The 25,779-nt window shown below is 42.9% G+C and overlaps 1 protein-coding gene across 2 annotated transcripts in view; it reads left to right on the top strand.

The window, feature by feature from the left end:
* The window catches only part of grik4 (glutamate receptor, ionotropic, kainate 4), a 598,764-nt gene that overhangs the window by 543,025 nt on the left and 29,960 nt on the right, over positions 1 to 25,779 (top strand). For both annotated transcript variants that reach the window (XM_037546764.1, XM_037546765.1), the window contains 2 exons: positions 4,602 to 4,709; positions 16,962 to 17,165. In XM_037546764.1, coding sequence (XP_037402661.1) covers positions 4,602 to 4,709; positions 16,962 to 17,165 — 312 coding nt within the window. The remainder of the gene's footprint in view (positions 1 to 4,601; positions 4,710 to 16,961; positions 17,166 to 25,779) is intronic.

Below are 25,779 nucleotides of genomic sequence, written 5' to 3'. Positions count from 1 at the left end.
ACGGGGAAATTCCACCTCCGCATTTAACCCATCCGTGAAGTGAAACACCACATACACACTAGGGGGCAGTGAGCACAGTTGCCCGGAGCGGTGGGCAGCCCTATACATGGCATCCAGGGAGCAATTGGGGGTTAGGTGTCTTGCTCAAGGACACCTCAGTCATGGACTGTCGGTGCTGGGGATCGAACCGGCAACATTCCGGTCACAGGGCCAGTTCCCTCCAGCCCATGACTGCCCCCCAAAAAAACATTTGGTTTCTACAGTGCCCCCAGAGGTTCAAACAGAATGGTTCTACAGTGCACCGGTCAGAACTATTCTGTTTCTACAGTGCACCGGTCAGAACCATTCTGTTTCTACAGTGCACCGGTCAGAACTATTCTGTTTCTACAGTGCACCGGTCAGAACCATTCTGTTTCTACAATGCACCGGTCAGAACTATTCTGTTTCTACAGTGCGCCGGTCAGAACCATTCTGTTTCTACAGTGCGCCGGTCAGAACTATTCTGTTTCTACAGTGCGCCGGTCAAAACTATTCTGTTTCTACAGTGCACCGGTCAGAACTATTTTGTTTCTACAGTGCACCGGTCAGAACTATTCTGTTTCTACAGTGCACTGGTCAGAACCATTCTGTTTCTACAGTGCACCGGTCAGAACTATTCTGTTTCTACAGTGCACCGGTCAAAACTATTCTGTTTCTACAGTGCACCGGTCAGAACCATTCTGTTTCTACAATGCACCGGTCAGAACTATTCTGTTTCTACAATGCGCCGGTCAGAACCATTTTGTTTCTACAGTGCACCGGTCAGAACTATTCTGTTTCTACAGTGCACCGGTCAGAACCATTCTGTTTCTACAATGCACCGGTCAGAACTATTCTGTTTCTACAATGCACCGGTCAGAACTATTCTGTTTCTACAATGGGCCGGTCAGAACCATTTTGTTTCTACAGTGCACCGGTCAGAACTATTCTGTTTCTACAGTGCACTGGTCAGAACCATTCTGTTTCTACAATGCACCGGTCAGAACTATTCTGTTTCTACAATGCACCGGTCAGAACTATTCTGTTTCTACAGTGCACCGGTCAGAACCAATCTGTTTCTACAGTGCACCGGTCAGAACTATTCTGTTTCTACAGTGCACCGGTCAGAACTATTCTGTTTCTACAGTGCACCAGTCAGAACTAATCTGTTTCTACAATGCACCGGTCAGAACCATTCTGTTTCTACAGTGCACCGGTCAGAACTATTCTGTTTCTACAGTGCGCCGGTCAGAACCATTCTGTTTCTACAGTGCGCCGGTCAGAACCATTCTGTTTCTACAGTGAACCGGTCAGAACCATTCTGTTTCTACAGTGCGCCGGTCAGAACCATTCTGTTTCTACAGTGAACCGGTCAGAACCATTCTGTTTCTACAGTGCGCCGGTCAGAACCATTCTGTTTCTACAGTGAACCGGTCAGAACTATTCTGTTTCTACAGTGCGCCGGTCAGAACTATTCTGTTTCTACAGTGCACCGGTCAGAACCATTCTGTTTCTACAGTGCACCGGTCAGAACTATTCTGTTTCTACAGTGCGCCGGTCAGAACTATTCTGTTTCTACAGTGCACCGGTCAGAACCATTCTGTTTCTACAGTGCACCGGTCAGAACTATTCTGTTTCTACAGTGCACCGGTCAAAACTATTCTGTTTCTACAGTGCACCGGTCAGAACCATTCTGTTTCTACAATGCACCGGTCAGAACTATTCTGTTTCTACAATGCGCCGGTCAGAACCATTTTGTTTCTACAGTGCACCGGTCAGAACTATTCTGTTTCTACAGTGCACCGGTCAGAACCATTCTGTTTCTACAATGCACCGGTCAGAACTATTCTGTTTCTACAATGCACCGGTCAGAACTATTCTGTTTCTACAGTGCACCGGTCAGAACCATTCTGTTTCTACAGTGCACCGGTCAGAACTATTCTGTTTCTACAGTGAACCGGTCAGAACTATTCTGTTTCTACAGTGAACCGGTCAGAATCATTCTGTTTCTACAGTGCACCGGTCAGAACTATTCTGTTTCTACAGTGCGCCGGTCAGAACTATTCTGTTTCTACAGTGCACTGGTCAGAACCATTCTGTTTCTACAGTGCACCGGTCAGAACTATTCTGTTTCTACAGTGCACCGGTCAAAACTATTCTGTTTCTACAGTGCACCGGTCAGAACCATTCTGTTTCTACAATGCACCGGTCAGAACTATTCTGTTTCTACAATGCGCCGGTCAGAACCATTTTGTTTCTACAGTGCACCGGTCAGAACTATTCTGTTTCTACAGTGCACCGGTCAGAACCATTCTGTTTCTACAATGCACCGGTCAGAACTATTCTGTTTCTACAATGGGCCGGTCAGAACCATTTTGTTTCTACAGTGCACCGGTCAGAACCATTCTGTTTCTACAGTGCACGGGTCAGAAGCATTCTGTTTCTACAGTGCACCGGTCAGAACCATTCTGTTTCTACAATGCACCGGTCAGAACTATTCTGTTTCTACAGTGCACCGGTCAGAACCATTCTCTTTCTACAGTGCACCGGTCAGAACCATTCTGTTTCTACAATGCACCGGTCAGAACTATTCTGTTTCTACAGTGCACCGGTCAGAACCATTCTGTTTCTACAGTGCACCGGTCAGAACCATTCTGTTTCTACAGTGCACTGCTCCACTGGCATGTTCAGATCACTCTGTGTGGTCATACCAGCCTCACGCCAAACAAAAAGTGCGCTTGTTGTCAAGTGAATGATGACATAAGTAATGCATGATTGATGCCCTCAAAGCTTTCACTCATTCTACTTCTAAGTTCTAACAGTTCGCTCAGCTGCATGTCTTTGAACTGTGGGAGGAAACTGGAGCACACAGGAAGAACAAACTCCAGGCCCTTCTTGCTCTGAGGTGTTGTTCCTCTTTTAGGCTCCTGACCGGTTATTTCCTGGTGACACACTAGTGATTGTAATGCCAAAAATGATGGCGATTAGACTTTTTATCCTAAGGTAGCTGACAACATGGATCAGTACAACATTAACCTTTTCAACTCCTTGAGATCACCGGTGGTTCCAAAACGCACTTCGTCATATTCTTCATAACTTTCATATTTCATAAGCTACATTCAAAAGGTAGGTGCCGTATGAGGCTGTGACTGTCTTCTTTCCAGTCAAATAGATGGGTAGTGTAATTTTAAACCCTTATAGTAAAAGAAGCTGAACTCACAATTTTTTTTCTACTGAAAGTCGACCCATTTTCTGGGCTATAAACTGTAAACAGTGATATACTCTGTAAGAATAAGAGTGTGTAAGATGTTTGGCCTTCAGCAGTAAATTATAAGCATGTAGCAATATGTGTATGATCATAAAACACATGTTCTGTTATTTGAGGGGAACTTAATTAATAAAATAAATAAATAAAATATATTTGATGCAGTTCCTGAATGCTTTATTATTTGGTCATGTAAATTCAAAATGAAAAACGCAAAATATACCCTGGTGAATAAGACGTGAAATATTCAGAAATGTTTAGAAAATGTATTAAGGTGCTCATAATTAATATAGGATCTGAATGGATTAGATGTAAATAAAAACAAGTGTTTTATTTTTCCATAGTTTTTATCTTTCAGTTTTATTCCACAGTCTCGGTAAGTGTGTAATAGTATAGGCTTGTGCATCTTTCAGTCTTTTATCATAGTATTCTGATGTGTTGTGGGCTTTTTCATGAGTTTGTATCTTATTTCATTCAGAATATTCAGTGGCTGTCAGGATAAACACTGCCTCTCATTGTGGGCCCTGTAATGAAATCTGTAAAGAAACTTTTTCATAACCAATTTAGCTACTTTGATGAAGTTGAATGTGGCAAAACAAAGTATTAGGATAAACAATACCTCTACATTGCATATGCTGTAGAGTGGCTTGTGAAGCAAAGCAGCAGAAATGTTGGTAAACGTGAGGGTCCAGCGGACGTACCGTCACTTTTTTGTACATCTTCTGTAGCAGATTTTTCCTCTATGAAGAGTGTATGACTGAGCTGCGGTGTTGTTGTTTGCCTGCCCGTCTCTGGCATTTTGGTTTGGAGCGCACACAGGATCGATTTGTTGGAGAAGATAAATGGAGCAGTAACTCCGCAAAAGACATCAAGCAGGAGGCCTGCTGAACCATGCCAGTCTGTAATTACACTGAAAAAAAAAATGGGTGATTGAGGAGCACCATGTGTGCTGGGTGGGGTTTTTAGCCACCTGTACAAAGGCAGTGTGAGCAGAGGCCTGGCGGACGGGAGACAGTGGAGCCGGAATGATAATGAGGACATCCACTCGCCTCGGAGGATAGAGGTGTGATTTGAGTTAATGAAAGCTTTCTGTTGTGCTTCTGATTGAACGGCCGCCCTGACACGGATCCTTCCGAGGTGCTCTGCTCTTTTGCATGTTTCTCTGCACAAACCTGCTGAGGGAGTTAATGACAGTGCTTTTTTTCATGTTTAGTTTTGAATAGTGGATGTTCTGAGAGACCCTGCTCAGAGGCTTATATAACCCTCTCTCTCCCTCTCTCTCACTCTCTTTCTGTGTGCATGTGTGTTCCACCTGCAGATTGGCCAGTGGCACTCAGAACAGGGGCTGTCCATGGAGAGAAAGCTTCCCTCACTCAATGTGACAGACACGCTCTTCAACACTACGCTCATCATCACCACTATCCTGGTGAGTCCTGCAGCTCCTCCACCAGCCCTCACATTTCCACTTTCATCCGGGATGCTGTAGACTTTAAGCCATGTGCCTTCCAGCCTGGGTCCTGGATTACTGCCTCTCTTGACATTTTGGTATATGACCTGCGTTTAGGAAGGCCTTGTTAACTCCTTAAACTCTAAGGAATGGGGCCTGAACTCCAGTTCCTCACTCCGTAATATATTTTACATCTCAATTTCATAGATTTATAGATATATTATTCACTGACCCAGATAGCATGTGGGCCATTCCTGTGGGCCCGCTGTCGGCACTAGCAAACCATGAGTGAGCCAAGAGTGGCCCACGTTTAAACACGCTCATTTGGCTCTTGCAGCATTGGAATTGAGGCAGAAGTCATTTGGGTCCCCTGGTGGAAAATAAGACTATAAGGTGAACTATATATTGTTTTTTCACAAGTGCTGCTTACTGGGATTATCTGTATGAGTAAAATGATTTTCACTCTTAGATGTTTACAAGAAAGGACAGCAAGTAGGTCTATTAACCTACCTTTTCTCAGTTAATGAATTAAAATATATTATTTAGGTCGTAAACAATGGGTTTAGGCATCACCAGGCAGGTTTGGTGGGTCCCACAAGAAGTAGAGCCAAATTACACTTCAGTGTGCCAGACTAATGCATAAAATTCTGGTCATGGCATTTTCAATTCATCCAGGGCAGGAATCTAATATTGAACACAATGAAAATGGTAAAACATGGTGACCTGTTGTAAATGTGTTCATTTGGTTAGGACATTCAAGTTTTGCTTAAGGAAATACATGGAACCTGCAAGGGGTTCCCTTTCCTCTTACTGGAGCGCTTAATTCAACACTTTTGACAGAGAAACGTCAGTGTGTTGGCTTATGTATGTTTTCTGTTGACTGAAAAAAATAGGTTGTCCAACACAGTCTTAATACTAGGAGCTATCAAATATCCTAATTTAAATCAAATGTGGCCTAAATGCGTTCATGGCACCCTGATGACAGCATTTCATGGCAATATTTAGGCTGGATGAAAGTTGTGATTGTGGGCCAGTTACTGGACTGTACTTCATGTGATAGCTAGGGATAAATAAGTAATTGTAGTTACTATTATTGTTTGGATATTGCCATCAAAGCAGATAATTGCAGCCCTCTTTGTAGCATCAGACAGGGGTTCAGTTCCCCATCCGGGCAGAAATGGTACTGTTATTGCTATACATGATTCCTTGGACTCACCATGGTACATTTACCTACAGTTGCATTTGATAAGATTGATAAGAGTATCTACTAAATAATGTAGCATATTTTCATATGTGAGTGCTTACAGTTGCATGTACTGCTGGTGGGATGTTAGTTCTGATGAGGTCAATTAGCTGAATATCTGGATCTGGTCTATTATACTAGGTAATATATTAAAACATGTATGCCTCCTGTCTGCTTAAGAGCTAGAGTAGGTAAAGTGTTAACTGGATTAAGCAGTGCTGTGGTCCCTACTCGTCCAGAATCACTGAGGAACCTCCTCACACACCTCAAACCTTCAATTAGAAAATGTCCTGTGGTCTTTCAGAGTATCTGTCTGGTGAAACAGCAGTTTTTTTTTGTTTGTTTTTGTTTTTTTTCTGGACTCACTGCTGATCTAAATAAGGATTCATCCTCTTCTATTGTGGAGAGCGGCGACCTGCTTAGCCAACGAGTGGGAGCGAGATATCTCCGGGGCAGTGGCCAACGATTGAAGATGTAATCCTGGGCCGTTATTTGGCAGCAATTTTTGCCCTGCGTCTCCTGTGCCCTATCACTGTGGGGAGATGGAACTCTCCCTCCATCCACAACAGCCTGAGGGCTGATCTTATTCCACTGCAGCGGGTCATGCCTCTCTGCACCTGCCAGAGAGAGACAGAGAGAGAGAGAGAGAGAGAGAGAGAGAGAGAGAGAGAGAGAGAGAGAGAGAGAGAGAGAGAGAGCGAAGAGGAGGGAGAGGGAGAGAGAGAGGGACACAGAGGGAGAGAGAGAGAGAGAGAGGGAGAGAGAGAGAGAGAGAGAGAGAGAGAGAGAGAGAGAGAGAGACAGAGAGAGAGAGAGCGAAGAGGAGGGAGAGGGAGAGAGAGAGGGACACAGAGGGAGAGAGAGAGAGAGAGAGACAGAGAGAGAGAGAGAGAGAGAGCGAAGAGGAGGGAGAGGGGGAGAGAGAGAGGGAGAGAGAGAGGGACACAGAGGGAGAGAGAGGGAGAGAGAGAGATGGACAGAAAAAGACAGCAGGAGAGAGAGATAAAAAGAGAGAAAGAGAAAGAAAGAGAAAGTGGGGGAAGAGATAGAGATGAAAAAGAGAGCAGAACAGAGAATAAAAGAAAGAGAGATAGAATAGGAGAACGGGAGAGTGAGAGGATGGAAAAGAAAAAAGGAGGGAGCAGGGAAAGAAAAAGAGCAAAAAAGAAGAACAGAGTGAGAGAGTGAGTGAAAGAGAGGGAACAGACGTAGGGGAGAGAGGGAGAAAAGAAGAATACAGAATGAAAGAGTTAGTGAAAGAGAGAAAAAGAGGAAGAGAGGGAGTGAAAAACGGGAGAGGGAAGGGGAGAAGGAGAAAAAGAGCAAGAAAGAAGAACAGAGATGAAAGAGAGAAAGAGGGAAGGGAGAGGGAGAAAAAGAAGAATAGATAATAAAAGAGAAAGTCAAAGAGAGAAAAAGAGGAAGGGAGCAAGCAAAAAACAGAGGGGAGAGGGAAAGGAAGAAGGAGAGAATGGTAGAGGATGAAAGTGAGCGAGAGAGTTGAGTTTCAACCAAACTTTATTTACTCCACTGGGTCATCGGTAACAGCAAAGCCACATTAAAAAACTAAGACAACAAAAGTAAAACAAAAAAAACCACCATGACGTGCTTCACTGTAAAAGGTCAGCGAAAGGTTAAAATTCCATCAGGGATTTTACAAACGGACCCCCATAATCCCACACCATCTCAAAACCATCATGATCCTTCATAGCATCCTCCAAAATAAAATCCACCTTGATCCTTGTGTGTCAACCTTTTAAAGAGCAAACAAACATCACAGTCATGACCCCGAGTCCATTTTTTCTTTCTTCTAAAATAAATTGCCGTCTTGGCTTCACCCAAAGTAAAATTGATCAAATGACACTTTTTCTTCTTCTTTATGGAAAACCCAAAATTAAGACTTTATTAGTAAAACATTCATCAAAACAAGTAAAAGGAGAAGTTAAAATCTCAAACAACACTTTTAATCTTTTACATTGTGGAAAACAATGAAAAACAGTTTCCCTTTTAACACAAAAAGGCCACTCAGAGGGTTTAAAATAGACCCAAAAGCTTTAACAGCAACTACACCATGTAAAACTCTCCGCTGTAACTCTCCTGCTGACTTGGTCAATGGTGGTTTGTATTGTGCTCTCCATGCTGGTTTGACCTCACTGCCAAGGCCAAAGTGTGCCCTCCAGGGAGTGTCCACCCAGCCAGACAGATTGTGCACCTTCATGCACCCCCTGTACAAGGTCTTGGCATAAAAACAGTCAAACCACATGTCTTTTGGTCCATTTAGCACTTAAAGAAGGCCCTTTGTGCCAAAAATGGTCAATTTGGGGCTGACCCAAAGACGCAGAAAGGGCTCCCATCTTCACCGTCCTGCCAGTCCCGGTGTCCCTCCCCTCAGCAGAGTCTGGTCTTCATCAGTCAATTGTTCTTTAAGCCTGTGGAGCAACTGGCCAGCAGCCCTCATCGACCTCATGCCCAATCTTAGGGCCAGTGTCTCCGTCTCATCCAGAGCCGCCTGCAGTTTCCACCAGGTGCCTCAGAGTGACCAGACCCGCCTCCTTTAATCTGATGATTCTTTGCATTTCAGAGTGAGAGAGAGAGAGAGAGAACAGAAAGTGAGAGAGGAAAAGAGACAGCAGAAGTAAGAGAAGAAATAGAAAGAATAGAAAATGAAAGTGAGTTAAAGAGATACATTTATTTATTTATGGCATTTGGCTGACGTTCTTATCCAGAGCGACTTACAATTTGATTATTTTTACACAGATAGGCCAAGGCAGTGTTAGGAGTCTTGCCCAAGGACTCTTATTGGTATAGTGTAGGGTGTTTGCCCAGGTGGGGGTTGAACCCCAGTCTACAGCGTAGAAGGCCGAGGTGTTCCCCACTACACTGACCAACCACCCCACACAGACTGAGAAAAGGATGGGATTGAGAAAAGGAGGGAGGAAGAAGAGAGGCAGAGAAAGTGAATAAAAGAGAGGCAGAAAGAGAGAGAGTGGAAGAAAGAGAGAGCAAAATAGGGTAATGAATAACAGAGAAAGAGAGATGACAAGAGAGAGCAGAAGAGAGGTTGAAAGAGAATTAAAAAGGGATGGGAGAAAGGGAGAGCGAGAGACAGGAAGAGAGCAAGGAAGGGGAGAAAGGGAAAGAAAAAAGGGAGGAGAGAGAAAAAAGGAGAAGGGACAGAAAAAAGGGTGGAGAAAAAAGGAAGAGAAAAAGAAAGAAGGATAGAGAATGTGTGAGAGAAAAGAGGGAGGCGATGGGACAAGAGAAAAAGGGAAAGAAAGAGGAATAGAGGATAAAAGAGCAAAAGGGAGAAAGACAGTGAGAGGAACAAAGGAGAAGGAAGAAAAGATAAATAAAGGAGGAAGGGGGAGAGAAAGAGACAGGGTGAGAAAGAATGAGTGAGAGTCGGAGAAAGAGAGTGAAATGGGGTAGTGACAAAAAGAGAGAAAGAGGGAGAGAGATAAAAGAGAGGAGAGCAAGTGATGGTGAGGGGAAGGAGGGAAGGGGAAAGCAGGACAGAGAGAAAGGGAGCCAGGGTTAGAAAGGAAAGAGGGTGAGGGAGTGAGGGGGAGGAAAGATAGAGTGAGAGAAAAGGGGAGAGAAATATGAGTAGTGAAAAGAGGGAGAGATAGAGAGGGGGAAAGAGAGAAAGAGAGAGAGAGATCCACAATTCATGTAAAAGTGTAAGAGTGAAGTGAGTCTCTATGAGGGGCTGTGTGTGTTAGATGAGGCATTTTAATAGCTAATAAAGAGACATTACCGCTGCTCAAATCAGCTGCTTATAGACTGTGCAGAGAACAGTGAGAAGTCCGTTTTCATTCTCTTCAAGAAACACCTGATGAATGAACAGATCAGGATTCCCTACACAGCCCAGTGCTGTTTCTTATTCGTGTGTATTGGAGAGAAGATTAGAGGAGGAATTCTTGGTTTCCGTTCAGCCGTTTTATTACAAATGAAGAAATGTTGGTGCTTCCTGAAGGCAGCTCCAGGTGTTGATTTGCCTTTAAAGCTGTGCGAATGCTTGGGCTGGAGTTAAAAAGCCACCAAGGAGCAATTTCACCACTATCTCAGCTCATTCATCACAGCCTGATTGCCGTGTCTGCTTTATCTCACCACACTCTCCACACACAGCCAAGAACATCCCGCAAGACTCAGCACCTGCTACACTCCCACTCCACCTGCTTTTTTCCACACGTGTGTTTCTGTTCTGAAGGCCTGTCATCAGCAGTGAACACACACATACACACATTGCGAAGGGATTGATTTCCACCTGAGCTTCTGGGCCAGATTGCACATTTTCTTGCAGCTCAGGTCAGTTTGTCGTAGACGCTTGTTGCTTTCCTGGGTAAACCAGACTAAACCGCAATAGCTGCCCTGCAGGAGCTTGTGTACTTTCTTAATAGCTCTGAGGAGACTGCACTGTTTACAGAAAGTGCTCGCTTGGGACGAGATTCTGCGGGCTGAACATAGTGTGGAGTGTGTGTACCATTTTCATTGAGTGGTCCGCAGCATAAGTGGGTCATAGGGCAAAATGATATACAAACCAATCATAGCAGTGACTGTTTCACTGTGAAAGTTGTACCTCTGGCCATTTACATGCCTAGCAAACAGTTATACACACTTAATATTTTTCAATAAAACTCAAAAAAGTTTACTTAATTGCAGAAAATGTGTTTTTTGGTAGTGACAATTCTTAACGTTACTTACTGATTTGCAGACTTTGAGACACACCTACACTTCAAAATAATGGGATCTAACACCTCATGGGATCTAACTGGTCATGAGGGACAGGGATACAGTCTCACACCTTGCTGTAAAACGCAATGAGAGTGGCTAAAATAAGGCTCCTTCTATGTGTTTCGGTAATGGCGTGAAAACATACACTGTTTGTGCAAAAGCCTGAGCAGAGTTTCAGCTCCTGAATAAGGGGATGAAACTCTTTGTGCCTCTTTCACTTTTGCCAAAATGGAAATTAGCCTACCCAGTGGTACCGTTTGGTCATTCTATAATGAGCAAAGGATAACTTTCTAACTTAAAGACATTCTGGCTGTTTGTTCAAAAACGTGTATAAGATGTAAAATAAAATTTTTGTGGTGTTCAATGTGTAACAGCCTTTAGTCCGTCATCTGTGTGACAGATGAGTGAATCAGTGTTCTGACCCAGCAAATGGAAAGCAGACCTCTCAGACTATTCTGGTCTCACCTGTCCGTCAACACAAACAGCAAAGACCCGTTTTACTGGACTATGGTCTAAAATGTAAATGCAAACCCCACCAACCTGAACAGAGCCAATACATTTTTAATCTCTCATGGTATGAAGCTGCTATGGAAACCTATAAAGCTACAGGGATTATGAGAATTTACTGGATTTTCTGAGGAAGCCAATATTGTGGCACTAAGCAAATGCATTTGAAAGTATAACCGAGGTGAGGACGATGAAGGTTGATGATAAAGTCTGCTGCCCTAAAAACCCTGGAAATCAGAATGCAGTGGCAATTTCTTGTGGCCCCCTCGCTCTTCTTGCCTGCGCTGCAAGGAAAGCAGCAGTGAAAAGACCATTATTATGTTCCAGATGTCTGACAGGCAACACCAATTTAAGTTTACCTTTATGCCAGATGCTGCTACTGTAATCACTTCTGGTGTTGGAATCTGTCTGACCCTCAACTAAGTGGGTCATTGCTTTGTTTTTAAAGAAGAAAAAATATATATATATTTTTTTTTCTTCTAATAAATAATAATAATATTAATAATAATAATAATAATAATAATAATAAATTTATATCTGCAGCAACTTGACTTACTGACAGAAAAGGTTTAAATGAAAATGTAAGCTGAAGTATGTGTTATAAGCACAAATATTCCAAAATAACAGCAACAGAGCAAGTATTTTCCATCGATGTATATTAGACATACTGTCCATTTGTATAGATTACAGCAGTGGTCATCAAACCTGCTCTTGTAGATTAACCTTCCTTCAGTTTTAATCACTCTCACCTGATCCATCTAATTACTGATTTATTTACTTACTCCATGCAGAAGCCTGTGATTAGCAGAATGCAGTGTGCTAGATTTCGGTTGGAGATGAAACCTGCAGGAAAGGTAGATCTCCAGGTGGAAGGTTGGTGACTAGTGGATTACAGTATATCATACAGAAGGGGTGCTCAATTCTGGATATCTGCCACCCTGGAGAGTTCAGATCCAGCACACCTGGCTCTAACTGACAGATACCCCTGAAGGCCTTCATTACCTGGACCAGGTGCAGTAGATTAGGGGTGGAGCTAAACTACAGGGTGGTAGATCTCTAAGCCCGTGATTGAGCACCCCTACCATACATTCAGTGTCAAACAGCACATAATCAAGTCTATAATATTATTCATATGGCATGAGTTGCCCATGGGGAGGTGGGGTACTGCCAATTTACCACAGAATGTTTGTAATGTTTATGATCAATTCGCTTAAGAAATCGCATTAAAGTCCACAGCCTTTACACCAGAAAAGAGTAGAAAACATGTCAAAACTTTTTATTTAGTGTGTATTCTGTTAATCCTCTCTCTTGTTGTCTTGAAGTGAAAGCATCGTCATTAACATGGAACTCACAGCCAACAGGTAACATCACATAAAATCACATTTTTCTGGAAGTTTTAATAGATTTTCATATTTTGAGTTCAATTGAACTGCCTTTGCACAGATTATGATAGCGTTTTCAAACGGAACCTAAATATCTAAGAATCACCGGTAAAATTACATAACACCAACTCCTCATGTAAAACTAATCCCAAGCTGACACAGTTTAAAGTGAGTGCGTAATGATTTAGACATGCATTTTGCGTGATGCCAGTTGGAGTGACATATGCTTCCATTACTAGAGAAAAACTAAAGGGCAAAACTAAAGAAGCAAACAGGCCTTTCTAGATTGATTGTTTGTTTTTTTGAACAAGCTAACGGTTCTAGCAACTGAAAGTGGTGTTCCAGTCTGAGGTGAAATTCAATGACAAGTTATACACCCACAGACTGACAGACCGCTGACAGGTGGAGCATGTTTCTACATTTTGGAGACCAGTGGATGAACTTTAAGTTGCAAATTCCATTTCCCTTTCCACTCTGTCATTTGATGTGAACAAAGATTTCTTTTCATTTATTTCTTCGCTTCCTTCATTTTCTTACACACCTAAGCGGACTGTGCCATCATGCTGCATTTGTAAAATTGATTTCATCAGTTGACAGCCTTCCAGGAAAACAAATAGAATCAAATCAGCCCCAGATCCCAACGCAGTGAGGGATGTTAGCTTTGGCAGACTTGACACTCAAAGTGCCTTTAATCTTCCTGTCGGCACTATTAATCTGAAAAGTTTCCCTCGCCTGTGTGACCCGCAGCTTTTATGGAAGCACTCGTGCCTAGCAGAGAGGATTGCTTGGCCTGATGGCCGCTGCACTCCGCTGATTGACGCCGGAGCTATTCTGCTCAGATTGATGGCCTCATGCCAGGCCTGATCCTGTTTGTCCACTGCTACTGACCCTCATCCTCAAGCATTTTTCCACCCCTTTCTCCACACTCTCCACTAATCATGGGTTATTACAGTTATTCCATGTAAATATATAATCGTCTGCCCCGCCTTTCGCTCACATCAATCAGCCGAGGGTTCCAGTCAGCCATTAGGGTCAGTGCTTAATGAGCTAGGGCAGCCCACTCCTCTCTCAGAGCATGCAGACCTATTAATTGAATCCAGAAGGTTTGTTTATTAGCGTCTTCCATCCCTCCCTCCCCAACCCCAACCTGCTGCTTAATGTGCAACCAGCCCATGAAATGCTGCTTTTTAATAAGCTCGGGTTTGGAGGATGACTGCGGCCGCCACGCTCGAGTGCTTCCACCAGGCTGGGAGCGACGAAAATTTGCATTTATATTGTGCCGCACGCGTAGCATGGAGGAAGCACAGCAGCCGCGTCGGTGTGGAGCCAAAAGGTAACACGCATAGAAGACTTAACGATTTAATGAACAAAATGGAAGGATTTGCATTTATCAAGCACTCTGTGCTCTGGACCCATGATTTTTCCCTTTGTGAGATTTCTGTTGTTCACCTGGTCAGGTATAAGGTGTCTGTCAGTAGCCGTTCATCACGACCCAGCAAATAACGCCTGTCTGTGTGAATTCTCTGTGCTGTCCTGCAATGAGTCGCTTTCACATTCATAAGCTGGAGTACTTTCAGAAATCTGAACGTGTACTGCTCACACTAGACATTTATTAGTTGCTGATATATTAGTGTAGATGCTACATAATCAAGCACAGACACAGCTTGTTCACTGAACCAACTTTCATTTTGAGGGACTCCGAACAAAGAGTGCCCGATTCCCAAAATAAATCACTTCACTCATGTGATCTGGCTGTGATCATTTTCAGATATCAAGCAAGCATTATTTTCCCTTCTGTTTTCTGGGAGCAGAACAGTTGTTTTTACTTTAATTGTTGTTTTTGTTGTTCCCACTTCGTCCCTTGAGAGTTTCCTCTTGTGCAGTTGTTGACTATTGCTAATCGCTGTTCCACGCTAGATCAAGCTGATTAACTGATTATTAAGCCTTTTGTAAGCTGGATCAGATGTGTTAGGGCAGTTGAAACCATGCATTGCTGTATGTTGCCAGGTGGGGCAAGTCGCAGACTAGGTCAGTCACAGGCTGGCAAACTGCACACTGATAAAGAGCAGACTAGATCTTTCGCAGGACGGGACAACAACAGACTGGGCAAATCACAGAATGAGTAAGTTACAGACTGGGTGAATCACAGACTAGGTCAGGCACAGACTGGGCAAAATGCAGACTAATGAATAACAGACTAGATCATTTGCAGGATGGGCAAATCGCAGGCTAAGTCAATTGCAGACCGGGTAAATCACAGACTAATGCAGTCACAGTATGGGCAAATCACTGAATGGGTAAATGAGATGGGGTAAATCAGGCTGTGTCAATCATATACTTGATAAGCTACAGACTGGGTAAGTGACAGACTTGGCAAATCACAGACTGATTAAACACTGAGTAGGTAAGTCACTGATCAGGCAAATCACAGACTAGGTTCATCATAGATCAGGATAGGTTCAATCACAGATTGACAGAATCATAGAATGGGTAAATCACAGATTAGGTTAATCATAGACTGAGCAAATCACAAATTGGGTAAATCACAGACTGACTAAATCACTGACTACGTTCAGGCAAATTATAGACAGGGCAAATCACTGAATAGGTAAGTCACAGACCAGTCAATCACAGACTGGGCAAATCACAGGATAGCTTTATTACAGACTAGGTCAACTGTAGACTGAGCAAATTACAGAATGGGCAAATTGCAGATTTGGTAAATCGCAGAGTGGGCAAATCACACTGGGCAAGCTCAGACTAGATCATTTGCAGACTGATCAATTCACAGACTGGGCATGTTGTAGATTGAACAAATTGCAGACTAAGTCAGTCACAGGCTGAAATCACAGATCGGGAAAATCACAGGCTGGGCAAATCGCAGAACTTGTTAATTCCACATCAGATGAATAAAATCTCTGAATGTGTCTCTTAAGGAGCGATCATGAACTGGAGGCATTTGTTGCACATAGACTGAAATTTGTCTGAAACAGGAAAATCAATGCTAAAATAAAATATTACATGCTTGGTCATAGAGTTTTGGCTTATTTGATGTGTGCAAACTCTTAAGTAGGCAGCCCTTTAGACTGTGGAGGGACAAGAGAGGTGGTGCACTAGGCTTGGATTAGTTGGAGCATAGCCACAGGGCAAATCAAATGTCAAAGATGCAGGAGCAGGCAGATGGGGCATAAGAGTGTTGCCATGGTGATGGGAAGGGCCAAAACATCTCCTTGCCTCATTCAAATTGGTGCTCGAAGCATCTGAGTTGAACAGCTCAGGTTTACTGGCGAAAATGCCAGCCACCAGCACGACGGAGCCATTTTCATGTGTCTTACGAGAGCATATCAGACACACCGTTTCTCTGCTCACTTTCTCAAAGAGCATTATAACAAAAAAAAGTCATTTTCAAAAGCTTTTACATGGCTGGTTTCACTCAGCAAAGCGTGTTTATCTCCAAGGTGACAATGTTCCAGGATTTATGTAGTGTTCCTTGGAAATGGCTTTACCCGCCCCCGCATACAAACTTGATACACTCTTTTATTAAGGCACTCGCTATAAAACGGCGACCCACATGTTTGCGAAGAAGTGGCAGAATGAAATATTGGAAGCTTCTTTCTTTTGATTCAGGTTTGTTTAATAAATCTGTGCACACTTAGCCTAAATCAAACCCTCTCTCGCCAGTGTGAGCAAACAAATCCTAAATTAGGACCAAACTTTCGGAAAGGCTGCACTAGTCATTAAAAGGTAATTCCACCCATTTTTTAAAATTTCTGCATAATTCAGTTGTTGAGATGTAAAGTCTGGCAGAGTGGTATGCTGTGTGAGGGTTTATTGTAGAGCAAGTTAGTGACTCTTTACAGAGGTGGTGATAGGAACCAGTGGTAACGGTGTCTACAAGACAAATACATTTATTATCAAAAATGACCAGTTGTGACTACAAATGTCTTCTGAGTTTTATATGTAATGTTGAAGATGGGAAAATAGTAAATCTAAAAAAAATGTTTTGGGGTACTATTTTGCCTTATAATGTACCCCTCTACCCTAGATTTATTTTTTGCAAACCTATGATGAAACTATGTCTCAGGCATCAGGCAACATATTTGTGAATAAGCCATGCAATTACTTTCTGTGGTGTACCTTTTAAAAGCATTAAACACTTCTGGTTTTGTCACCACTGTTTTGAACAATTCTGAGTCTGAATGCCACATTTAATATCAAACCATTCTTAATTACTCTGTTTAAATCTTAATAAAAAAAAGAAATGTTGATAAATCATTGGAATTCCACATTAAGAACTCTTAACATTCCAGGTTTTCAACAGGGAAGGGAAGGTATGGGATAATGGCTCACTCTTTGTCTTTACAGGAGAATCCCTACGTGATGCTAAAATCCAACTACCAGGACCTGCAGGGTAATGACCGCTATGAGGGCTTCTGTGTGGACATGCTGAAGGAGCTGGCAGACATCCTGAAGTTCAAGTACCGCATTAAGCTGGTAAGCGATGGTGTGTATGGAGTGTCTGGAGCCAATGGAACCTGGACGGGCATGGTGGGAGAGCTCATCGCCAGGGTGAGTGCACAATCCATTCACCCTGTGTTATCATAAATACGCTCAACATCCACTTTATTAGCAACACCTACCTTGTACTTTCACTCTATCAACAGTTTGTGAGCTCCAATTATGCTATTAGTCTACTATATATACTATACATGATTACAGACTGTAGCCCATCTGTTGTCTTGCAGTTTGTCAGCTCTTCTCTACCCCATTTATCACTAGTCAGTTTCTGTTCAACAGATATTATTTAGACCATTCTCACTGAACACAGCTGTGCTGTGCATGATACCCTTGTTCCAGTGCCAGGCACAGCTGCGTTTACAATCATGACTAGGGTGACAGTTGTCAACCACTCTGACCACAGAAGGGATAAAGGATGGCTAATACAAATTGTGTGTGACAGATTTATTGTGCTTCTTATAAAGTGGCCAGTGAAGGTAGACTTTAATGAGGGACTGTGTGGGCAACCACAAGTAGCATAGATAACTACAGACCAAATCATTCAACGATCATTAACCTTTAAGTTAAGTTAAGTGATACTTTTTTGATCCCACAACTGGGGAAATTCCACCTCCGCATTTAACCCATCCGTGAAGTGAAACACCACATACACACTAGTGAACACACACACACTAGGGGGCAGTGAGCCAAAACGCTATAGTCCCAAACAGCTTCAGTTTTGGCTTTTTGTTACTTCTAGACATTACTTGCTATTAGATTTTATTATGTACACAATAGTAATTATACGTAAATACGCTGCTAGAAAAAACAGCAAAGACCAGCTATTTTGTCTAGGGTTCTTAAACTGTGCCATATACTCAGTCTAAACCCCTAACCTAAGGCTGTGCAGGTAACGTGTTTATCAGTATCTACAAAGCTATGCTGAATGAGTGACATCCACTATTCCTGGCCAGGCCAAGCACTGTCCCTCAAGGACGGGGAGCACAAGGCCATAGGTTCTGTTCAGAAGTTTAAAAGTGGCAAGCTGGGACAAATTCCCCAACCCAGCAGAGGGGAATGCTGGTCAGCTTCCACCTTCAGGTTCAGCACCACCACACTTTCCGTCATGCCAACTCTCACCCACATGACTTGTTACTTCTGAGGCTTTTATTACTCCACAAAGTACCTGGAGGCAGGCTAGTGCCCAGCAAATGAACTGTGTAATTGACAGTGTACTGTCTAACTAAGTAAATGTGCCCTACCTTTGCTTGGTTACTGTATAGTGTTGTGTGTCTGTCTGTCTGTCTGTCTGTCTGTCTATATATCTATCACCTTATAAGCAAACCAAGCTTTTGATTATTTTCAGATTTGAAATAATGCAGGATAGCACAAAAAAAAGATGGCTTTTAGCTACTTACGACACCCCCCCACGTCACTAACACCACCACCCCCAATGCCAGCCCCTAGTAATAGCATTTATGATTATGAAATGGTTTAAAGGATTGAAAAAGTGAAGACTGCTAAAACCAAACTCTTTTACCTGCAGTTGTGGGCATAAGATTCTTTAAAAGCCTATGTAGAGTTCATAAGTGAGTTCTGTAGGTTATGAATGTGAACAAAGTTAGCATCTGAGGTCAAGTGTAGTGCTACATTCCATCATTCTCTGTACTTTCATCCCTGCAACATTCATAACAGTTTGCCAAAGCAAGCGAGGTTACCGCAGTTAAAGTCTGCTAACTGTCCTCATAGCAGGCCCTGATGAAGCAAGCGATAGGCGTGTTTACTCTTCTCTCTCGGACGCAGGTCGCTCGTCCTAATGAATTTCAATTAGCCCTCCCAGCTCTTAACAGACTCACACAGATGTGTTTAAAAAGGCTCAGTTGAGCGTGAAGGGTATTAATCCTGTTCTGACACCCACTAACACTCACTTGATGGGACAAAAATTTCATATGCTGTAAATTCCATTCAGCGCCGAGCCGTTGCCCTTTTCAGCGGCTATATTATTTATTTAAAAACAGTTATAGTGGCTTGGTGATTCATTCGACTTCTCTGCAGGGTGCAAGATAATCTTAACAGGATTTGTTTACCAATGAAAGGACATTGCGGCATTCTTGCATGTTCTGGGGACGAGGTCGTAAAGTTTTTTGTAGTTCCCGCTCGTGGTTGGCAGCAGTGGAATGAGCTTTGAGAAGTTATCTGTCTTAATTCGGCAGGCTAATGGAGGGCAAAGCCATTAAGGAAATAAAGAAAGGAGTGCCTGCTCTTATTATTGTCTCAATTTGTTCCCTCAAAGGACGCTGTATGCTAGTGACCTTGAAGACGCCCACTGGTTTTAATTCTGTCCCGCATGTGCACCAAAGGACAGAGGTCAAAGGGAAAAGGTGTAGTGCTATGTTCAGCTACTCACTCGCTCCGGTCAGATGTAAATTTCTGACCGGGGACGTGCTTCGTATTGATGCCGACCTCCTCGTAACCATCCTGAGATGAAAGGCGGTGCCATTTATGTTGGGCTGGATCTTTAGTTCCCACACGGATACAGATGGCTCTCCTCTCTAGTCTCCCAGCTTAGCCTGCTTTCTTTTTTGGCTGTTTGGGGATTTCTTTGGCAGCCGCAGAGAAGGAGATGTGGCTCAGAGGGAATCTGAAATGCCACATCGGGAACTTAAGTCCATGCATTATTCAGCAGTGATAGGGCTGACTTTGATTTTTTTTTTTCTTCTTCTTCTTTCTTTTTGGGCATCAACCCATGATTGAGTCAAAGTTGTAAAAGCGTGGAGAGGTGAAGAAAGAGTAACGTGTTGCATTATTTAAAGGAGCACTCTCCGTCAACGTAATTCCCTTTGCTTTGAACACTGGCTTAGTCCACTAATCATTATTAATATACAACAAGAGAATGAATATTTTACTAGAGTTATTGTTTCTTATTCATTTACTGTGCACAGGACTGGTTTGTTCTTGCATCTCATCTTCTTTTTGTCCCCTTCCTTTCAGTAGGGCCGTTTGTTCCTTGGTATGAAGCTCCATCTGACATACAGTGATAATCAGCCAGAAAGAAACCTTCAGGCTAGAGTTACCTCAGTTAGACGTCTAGGAGACTTTAAGGTCAGCTTTTTTCCTAAAGTGGAGTTATTCTGGACAAGACGTATCAAGGCCCTCAGGGACAGAGAACGTGTACAGAAAAACTGTTTTTTTTTCCTCCTGTACTTCTAAATGTGGCTATAGCAACACGGGACTCTGTATAGCGAAGCTAATGACTTAACAGGCTACATGACAGCGCAAGCTGAGAATGAGTCATTGCAAACTTTGAGCAAGAATCAGGCTTTTACACACAAAATGTGATGCAAATAAAGGCCACAAATTTGTGAAATATTCTAAAAAGAGAAACTAGACATTGTGATTTTTTCAGTCACATTTTCTTCCATGTGATTCAAAATGGCCATTAAGTACAAGTTACATTTTACAGCATTAGGAAAAAAACTGATATCTTGAAAAACTGCTCCCAAAAGGATTGAGAGCTATAATGAGGGCCAAGAGTGGCCACATTAAATACTAAATTTAATATTTAGTTATTAAGTCTTCTTTGTAAAGTTCTGTTAAGCATTTAATGTTGAGTTGTCTTCTCACAGTGGAAGGATGGACAGAAAGCGAATTTTTCAGATCTGAAGCAACAGTGGACTGATTTCCTCCTCTCTCTCAAAGATGAAAGCTTTTACTACTGTTTATCTGATGGGCTTTTGGTGGTCTGCCTGGTCTGCTGTGGTTGTTAGGAGTCGTATTTGCTCTGTATCTTTTAATCATTTTTTAACTCGATTTTTTTCCAGGGAAAAAAAAAGGTAGTTGGCAAGCTCTTCAGTGGCAAGGCACGGGGGTGGAGGAGATTCATCCGGAGATGCTTAAGGCTCTGCATATTGTGGGGCTGTTGCGGCTGACGTGCCTCTGCAATATTGCATGGACCTCAGGAACAGTACCCTTGGACTGGCAGACTGGGCTGGTGGTCCCCATTTTAAAAAAAGGTGATCGGAGGGTGTGTGCCAACTATCGGGGTATCACACTGCTCAGCCTCCCTGGGAAAGTCTATGCCAAGGTGCTGGAAAGGAGACTCCGACTGATAGTTGAACCTCAGATTAGGAGGAACAATGTGGATTCCGTCCCGGCCGTGGAACCATAGACCAGCTTTTCACCCTCTCGCGGATTGCTGAGGGGGCATGGGAGTTTGCCAACCCATTCTACATGTGTTTTGTGGATTTGGAGAAGGCTTATGACTGGGTTCCCCGAGATATCTTGTCCTCCGAGAGTATGGGGTACCAGGGTTACTACTCTGGGTCATTCGATCTCTGTACTCCCAGAGTGAGAGCTGTGTTCGTATACTCAGCATTAAGTCGGACCCTTTCATTATTAGCGTTGGCAGGGTTGTGCCCTGTCTCCACTCCTGTTCGTGATATTCATGGACAGGGTGTCAAGGCATAGCCAAGGTCAGGAGGGCATTATGTGTGGAGGCCAGTGGGTGGCATCTCTGCTATTTGTAGACGATGCTGTTCTTTGTGTGAAGTGGTTCGTATGCAGATCAGCACCTCCAAGTCTGAGTCCATGGTCTTAGCCCAGAAAAGGATGGCAAGCCCACTCAAGGTAATGGGGAAAGGACTTGTCCCAGGTAGAGGAGTTTAAATATCTTGGGGTCTTGTTCACGAGTAATGGGAAGAGGGATCGTGGGATCAGCTGCAGGCTGGGAAAGGCAGCAGCAGTAATGCGGTCACTGTACCAGACTGTAGTGGTGAAGAGGGAGCTGAACCATAAGGCAAAGCTCTCTGTTTACTGGTCGGTCTACATCCCGACCCTCACCTATGGTCATGAGCTGTGGGTAATGACCGAAAGAATGAGATCGCAAATACAAGCGGCGGAAATGAGCTTTCTTCGCAGGGTGGCGGGCTACATTCTATTTGATAGGGTGAGGAGCTTGGTCATCCTGGAGGAGCTCGGAGTAGAGCTGCTACTCCTCCGCATTTAGAGGAGCCAGCTCAGGTGGTTCGGGCATCTGATTTTGATGCCCACTGGATGCCTCCCGGTGGGGGTGTACCAGGCACAGCCTACCGGGTTAAGACCCCGGGGTTGTCCTAAGACCCACTGGAGGGATTACATCTCCAAGTTGGCCTTCTGGGAACGGCTCGTGGTCCCTGGGAATGAGCTGAAGGAAGTTGCGGGGGATAGGGTCATCTGGGATTCGCTGCTCTCCCAACTGCTGTTGTGACCCTATCTGGATTAAGTGGTTAAGAATGATGATGATGACGAAAATGATAATTGATTTTTTTCCCTTTTTTTTTTCTTTGACTTTCCTCTTCCCTTTGCAAGTAGATTATTTTATATCTAATCTCATCAGAAATATCTCCTGATAGAAATTAATAACTTAAGGGCAGATATGAAAATAAATAAATGAAGTGACTCTTGTACAGTACTCTAGAAGAATGCCTGCCTCAAATGATGCAGATACCCTTTTTTGCTGATTTAGAGTACCATTTTGAAAAAGCAAAAGGTTTGAGAGTTTCAGCAGCTTGTTGAGAAGCTGAAACTTTATAATGAGCTTTCTGCTGTCCATTACCTAGTTTGAGTCATTTTTGCAGATGCTAGCCCCACACGAAGCAGAAGAACCTGCAGGGAGCCAGTAGAGTTAGAGTAGTGACTAGCCATGTTGCCAACATGTCAACACCAGGAACAACAGTGATTGGTTGAATGTGGCCATTTTGCCTGCATAAGTTTGAAAATATTGAATAGGCGAAGGGATAAAATCCTTAATATCCATACAGTACTTGGCAAAAGTCTTAAGCTGTGGTCACACTGGACTGTCACCTCATTATTTTCTTCACAAGACTGGAGCAAAAATCTGGGGAGTATGTTTAGTCCTGATGTGATGTACCTTTGGAGGGAACAAATAGTTCAGTGAATGGCTAATTCCAGTTAGTTAACTATATAAATAACAACTGAGAGTGACAAGCAACATTTTGTTGACTACATTTTGTCTATTGCCTTTTTACGAAATTCTTGGTCAAAGTTTATCCAGATGAAGCAAAATTTACCACTACTGGAAGCAAGTTGTCCTTTCATTTCCCACATTCTTTCCCATTTGAGAGAACTGGCTTTTACCAAGGCACATTTTAAATGACCAGGCCTAAGCCAGACAAAAAAGTTGCTTATATTACATTTATCTTGGCAAAAAACACCTGAGGACATTAGCGAATGATCTGCTATTGTCATCAAATCTGTATCAATATAATGTTGATTTTACATCGGAGCCTGATCTTCTGTTTAATGAAGACTTGTGACATATTTCAAAAAAACTCTGACCTTTAAATTATTTCAGGCTTTACAGGGTGACTCTCAACAGGCACGCACAGCATATTTCTGCTTGTTTTATTTTCTTTCTCCTGACTTAATAAAGCTACTGCTTTCAGTTAAAAACATAAAAAAACTTAGAAAGTGCAGCTATACTGTGATAATCTATAGTGTCCTATAGTAACTGTAATTACTGAGCAGACTAACACACATCAATTTAATGTATTGCTTATTTCTTTATTTCTATTTGTTCAAAGGTTACTGTTCAAATAAATCATGTTTGGTGTGGAAAAGCCTTTTAGTTTGTCAGAGGAGATGGATTTCTGGGCTTTTCTCTCTATCCTTCAGCTAAGTCTCGAGGCCAGTCTATATATCCATTATGCCCATTTGCTTACGATCAAACCACTGCTTGGTTCTCCAACAATGGGTAGCTCTCCATGCCAACAAGGACCATCTTTCTCCTCCTGTCCAATCCGCAGGCTAGGAGTCTGAAACAATGAAAGCTATCTGTAGTGCAGATGCTGCCTTTCATTTACAAGCTCCACAATCCGCTTATACCTGCAGTGGAGGCTTGCGTCCGCTCCCATGGGAGTGGAAAATCCCTCGCAGATGCACTTTTCAGTGCTGTTTGATTAGTCGGACCCAGCCAGCACTCCATGCCCGCCAGGGCTGGACACTGTGTCAAGTGATTTGTCATGACAACCTGCCCTTCGCCCCAAACACACCTCTCTCTCCGTCTTCTCTCTCCGCTCCACTCCACACAGTCTGCAGTGCTCAGTTGCCAATGTAATACAAGTGGTTATAGCCAGCTAGGTTTTTATCCCTCTCAGGCTCATAGTTCATAGACCAAACTGAAATGGTCCAATCCGATTTTTTGAGCGGTGTGGGCCCTCAAACCTGATCTTTTCAAATCAGGTCTGGGATACTTCCATGTGTGGTGCATGATCAGATACATGTATGATTCATCTGATTTGTGGCTATGCAAGGTCAGAATGGGCTGATAAGAATTCTTGTTTTTTTTGTTTTCCATCGTACATCGTTCAGTGTTAATGTAGCTGAAGATTAAGCACTGCTTCTGAACCTTTTTCACCTTCATTTTGCTCTTATAATGAATAGCTCAGAGCTGTTCATCAACTTCATGGTGAAGGCTTGTCCTGCTGGTTAGTTTGTTTGTTGTTCATGGCACATATGGTTCATTCATGTGACGTTACAGGTTAAGCGGGTCGATTCAGGACATAGATTTGTTTACGTTAATGACAGATTTGAATCACCTACTTACAGTTTATTAAGGTACAAACAATGTAGATGTTCCCTTAAAGGTGCAGCAGTGGTTTTAAGTCAAACTGTGTACCTTAAATAAGTTTTTCCCAGTGAAAAAGTACATATTTGTGTTTTTTTTTCATAACCTAATGTTTTAAAACAGAATGATAGAATGAAAAAGCCTGGAGATGAGACAAGGTGTGTGGAGTCAATACATCTTAGAAGATATAATTTCAATGGGTTATACTACCTTTTTTAGTTCCCTGATTAAAGGGACTGAGATATACCCTGGAGGGTCCCACCCCGGTGACAAGAGGCGTACGGCCACAGTGACAGTTTGATACCTTTATTTCTGAGAGTGTACATGAATGCGAACCATCAAGTTGGAAAGATCAGAACTGAGCGATTGACCAATGAGGCTTGAAACATAGACTTAGCCATAGGTCCTCACTGAAAGTACAGATTTGAAATGTTCAGTCAAGACACTTGTTTTTGGCTGAAAATGAGATACACTGGTAGGTGTCCGTGCCTTGTTTCTCAGACATGAGGAACTCCAGTCCTGGAGGGCCAGATTTCTGCACAGTTTGGTGATTTTCCTGCTCAAGCACACCTGATTGAACTCATCAGTTAATTACTAGGCTTGGTTGGAGTGCAAGAGCAGGACAATCACTGTGCTGTCCTCCATCCCTCAATTCCTCACCCCTTGCATCCACACTTGTTGGCCATTTTAACAGAAACACCTACATAGGTGAACTCTGTAGATTTACAGTTACTGACTATTCCCTGTCTGTTGCTACACGAGCTACACCCTCCATCAATCGAGAGGGACCACATGACAAACATGGTGTACCATACGTCACATTCAATGAAAAAATGCTCATTCAAATGTACAAATGTCTTTTAGAGCATATCTCAGCTCTTGCACTCTCCTGGTAACATTATCAAACACAATGACTATGGAACATATCGCTGCTGTCGGAAGAAAACCTCGTATCTCCAAAATAGCAACTTTACAGGAGCAGAAAAAAACCTACTTTAATTTTAATGGAAGTCAATGGAAACAGACATCTTTCGGAGCAATTTTGGGCCGTTTCTTTTGGTC

Source organism: Pygocentrus nattereri, chromosome 17 (assembly GCF_015220715.1).
Source record: "Pygocentrus nattereri isolate fPygNat1 chromosome 17, fPygNat1.pri, whole genome shotgun sequence".
Lineage (NCBI taxonomy): Eukaryota > Metazoa > Chordata > Actinopteri > Characiformes > Serrasalmidae > Pygocentrus > Pygocentrus nattereri.
This window is presented reverse-complemented; position numbering and strand designations above follow the sequence as displayed.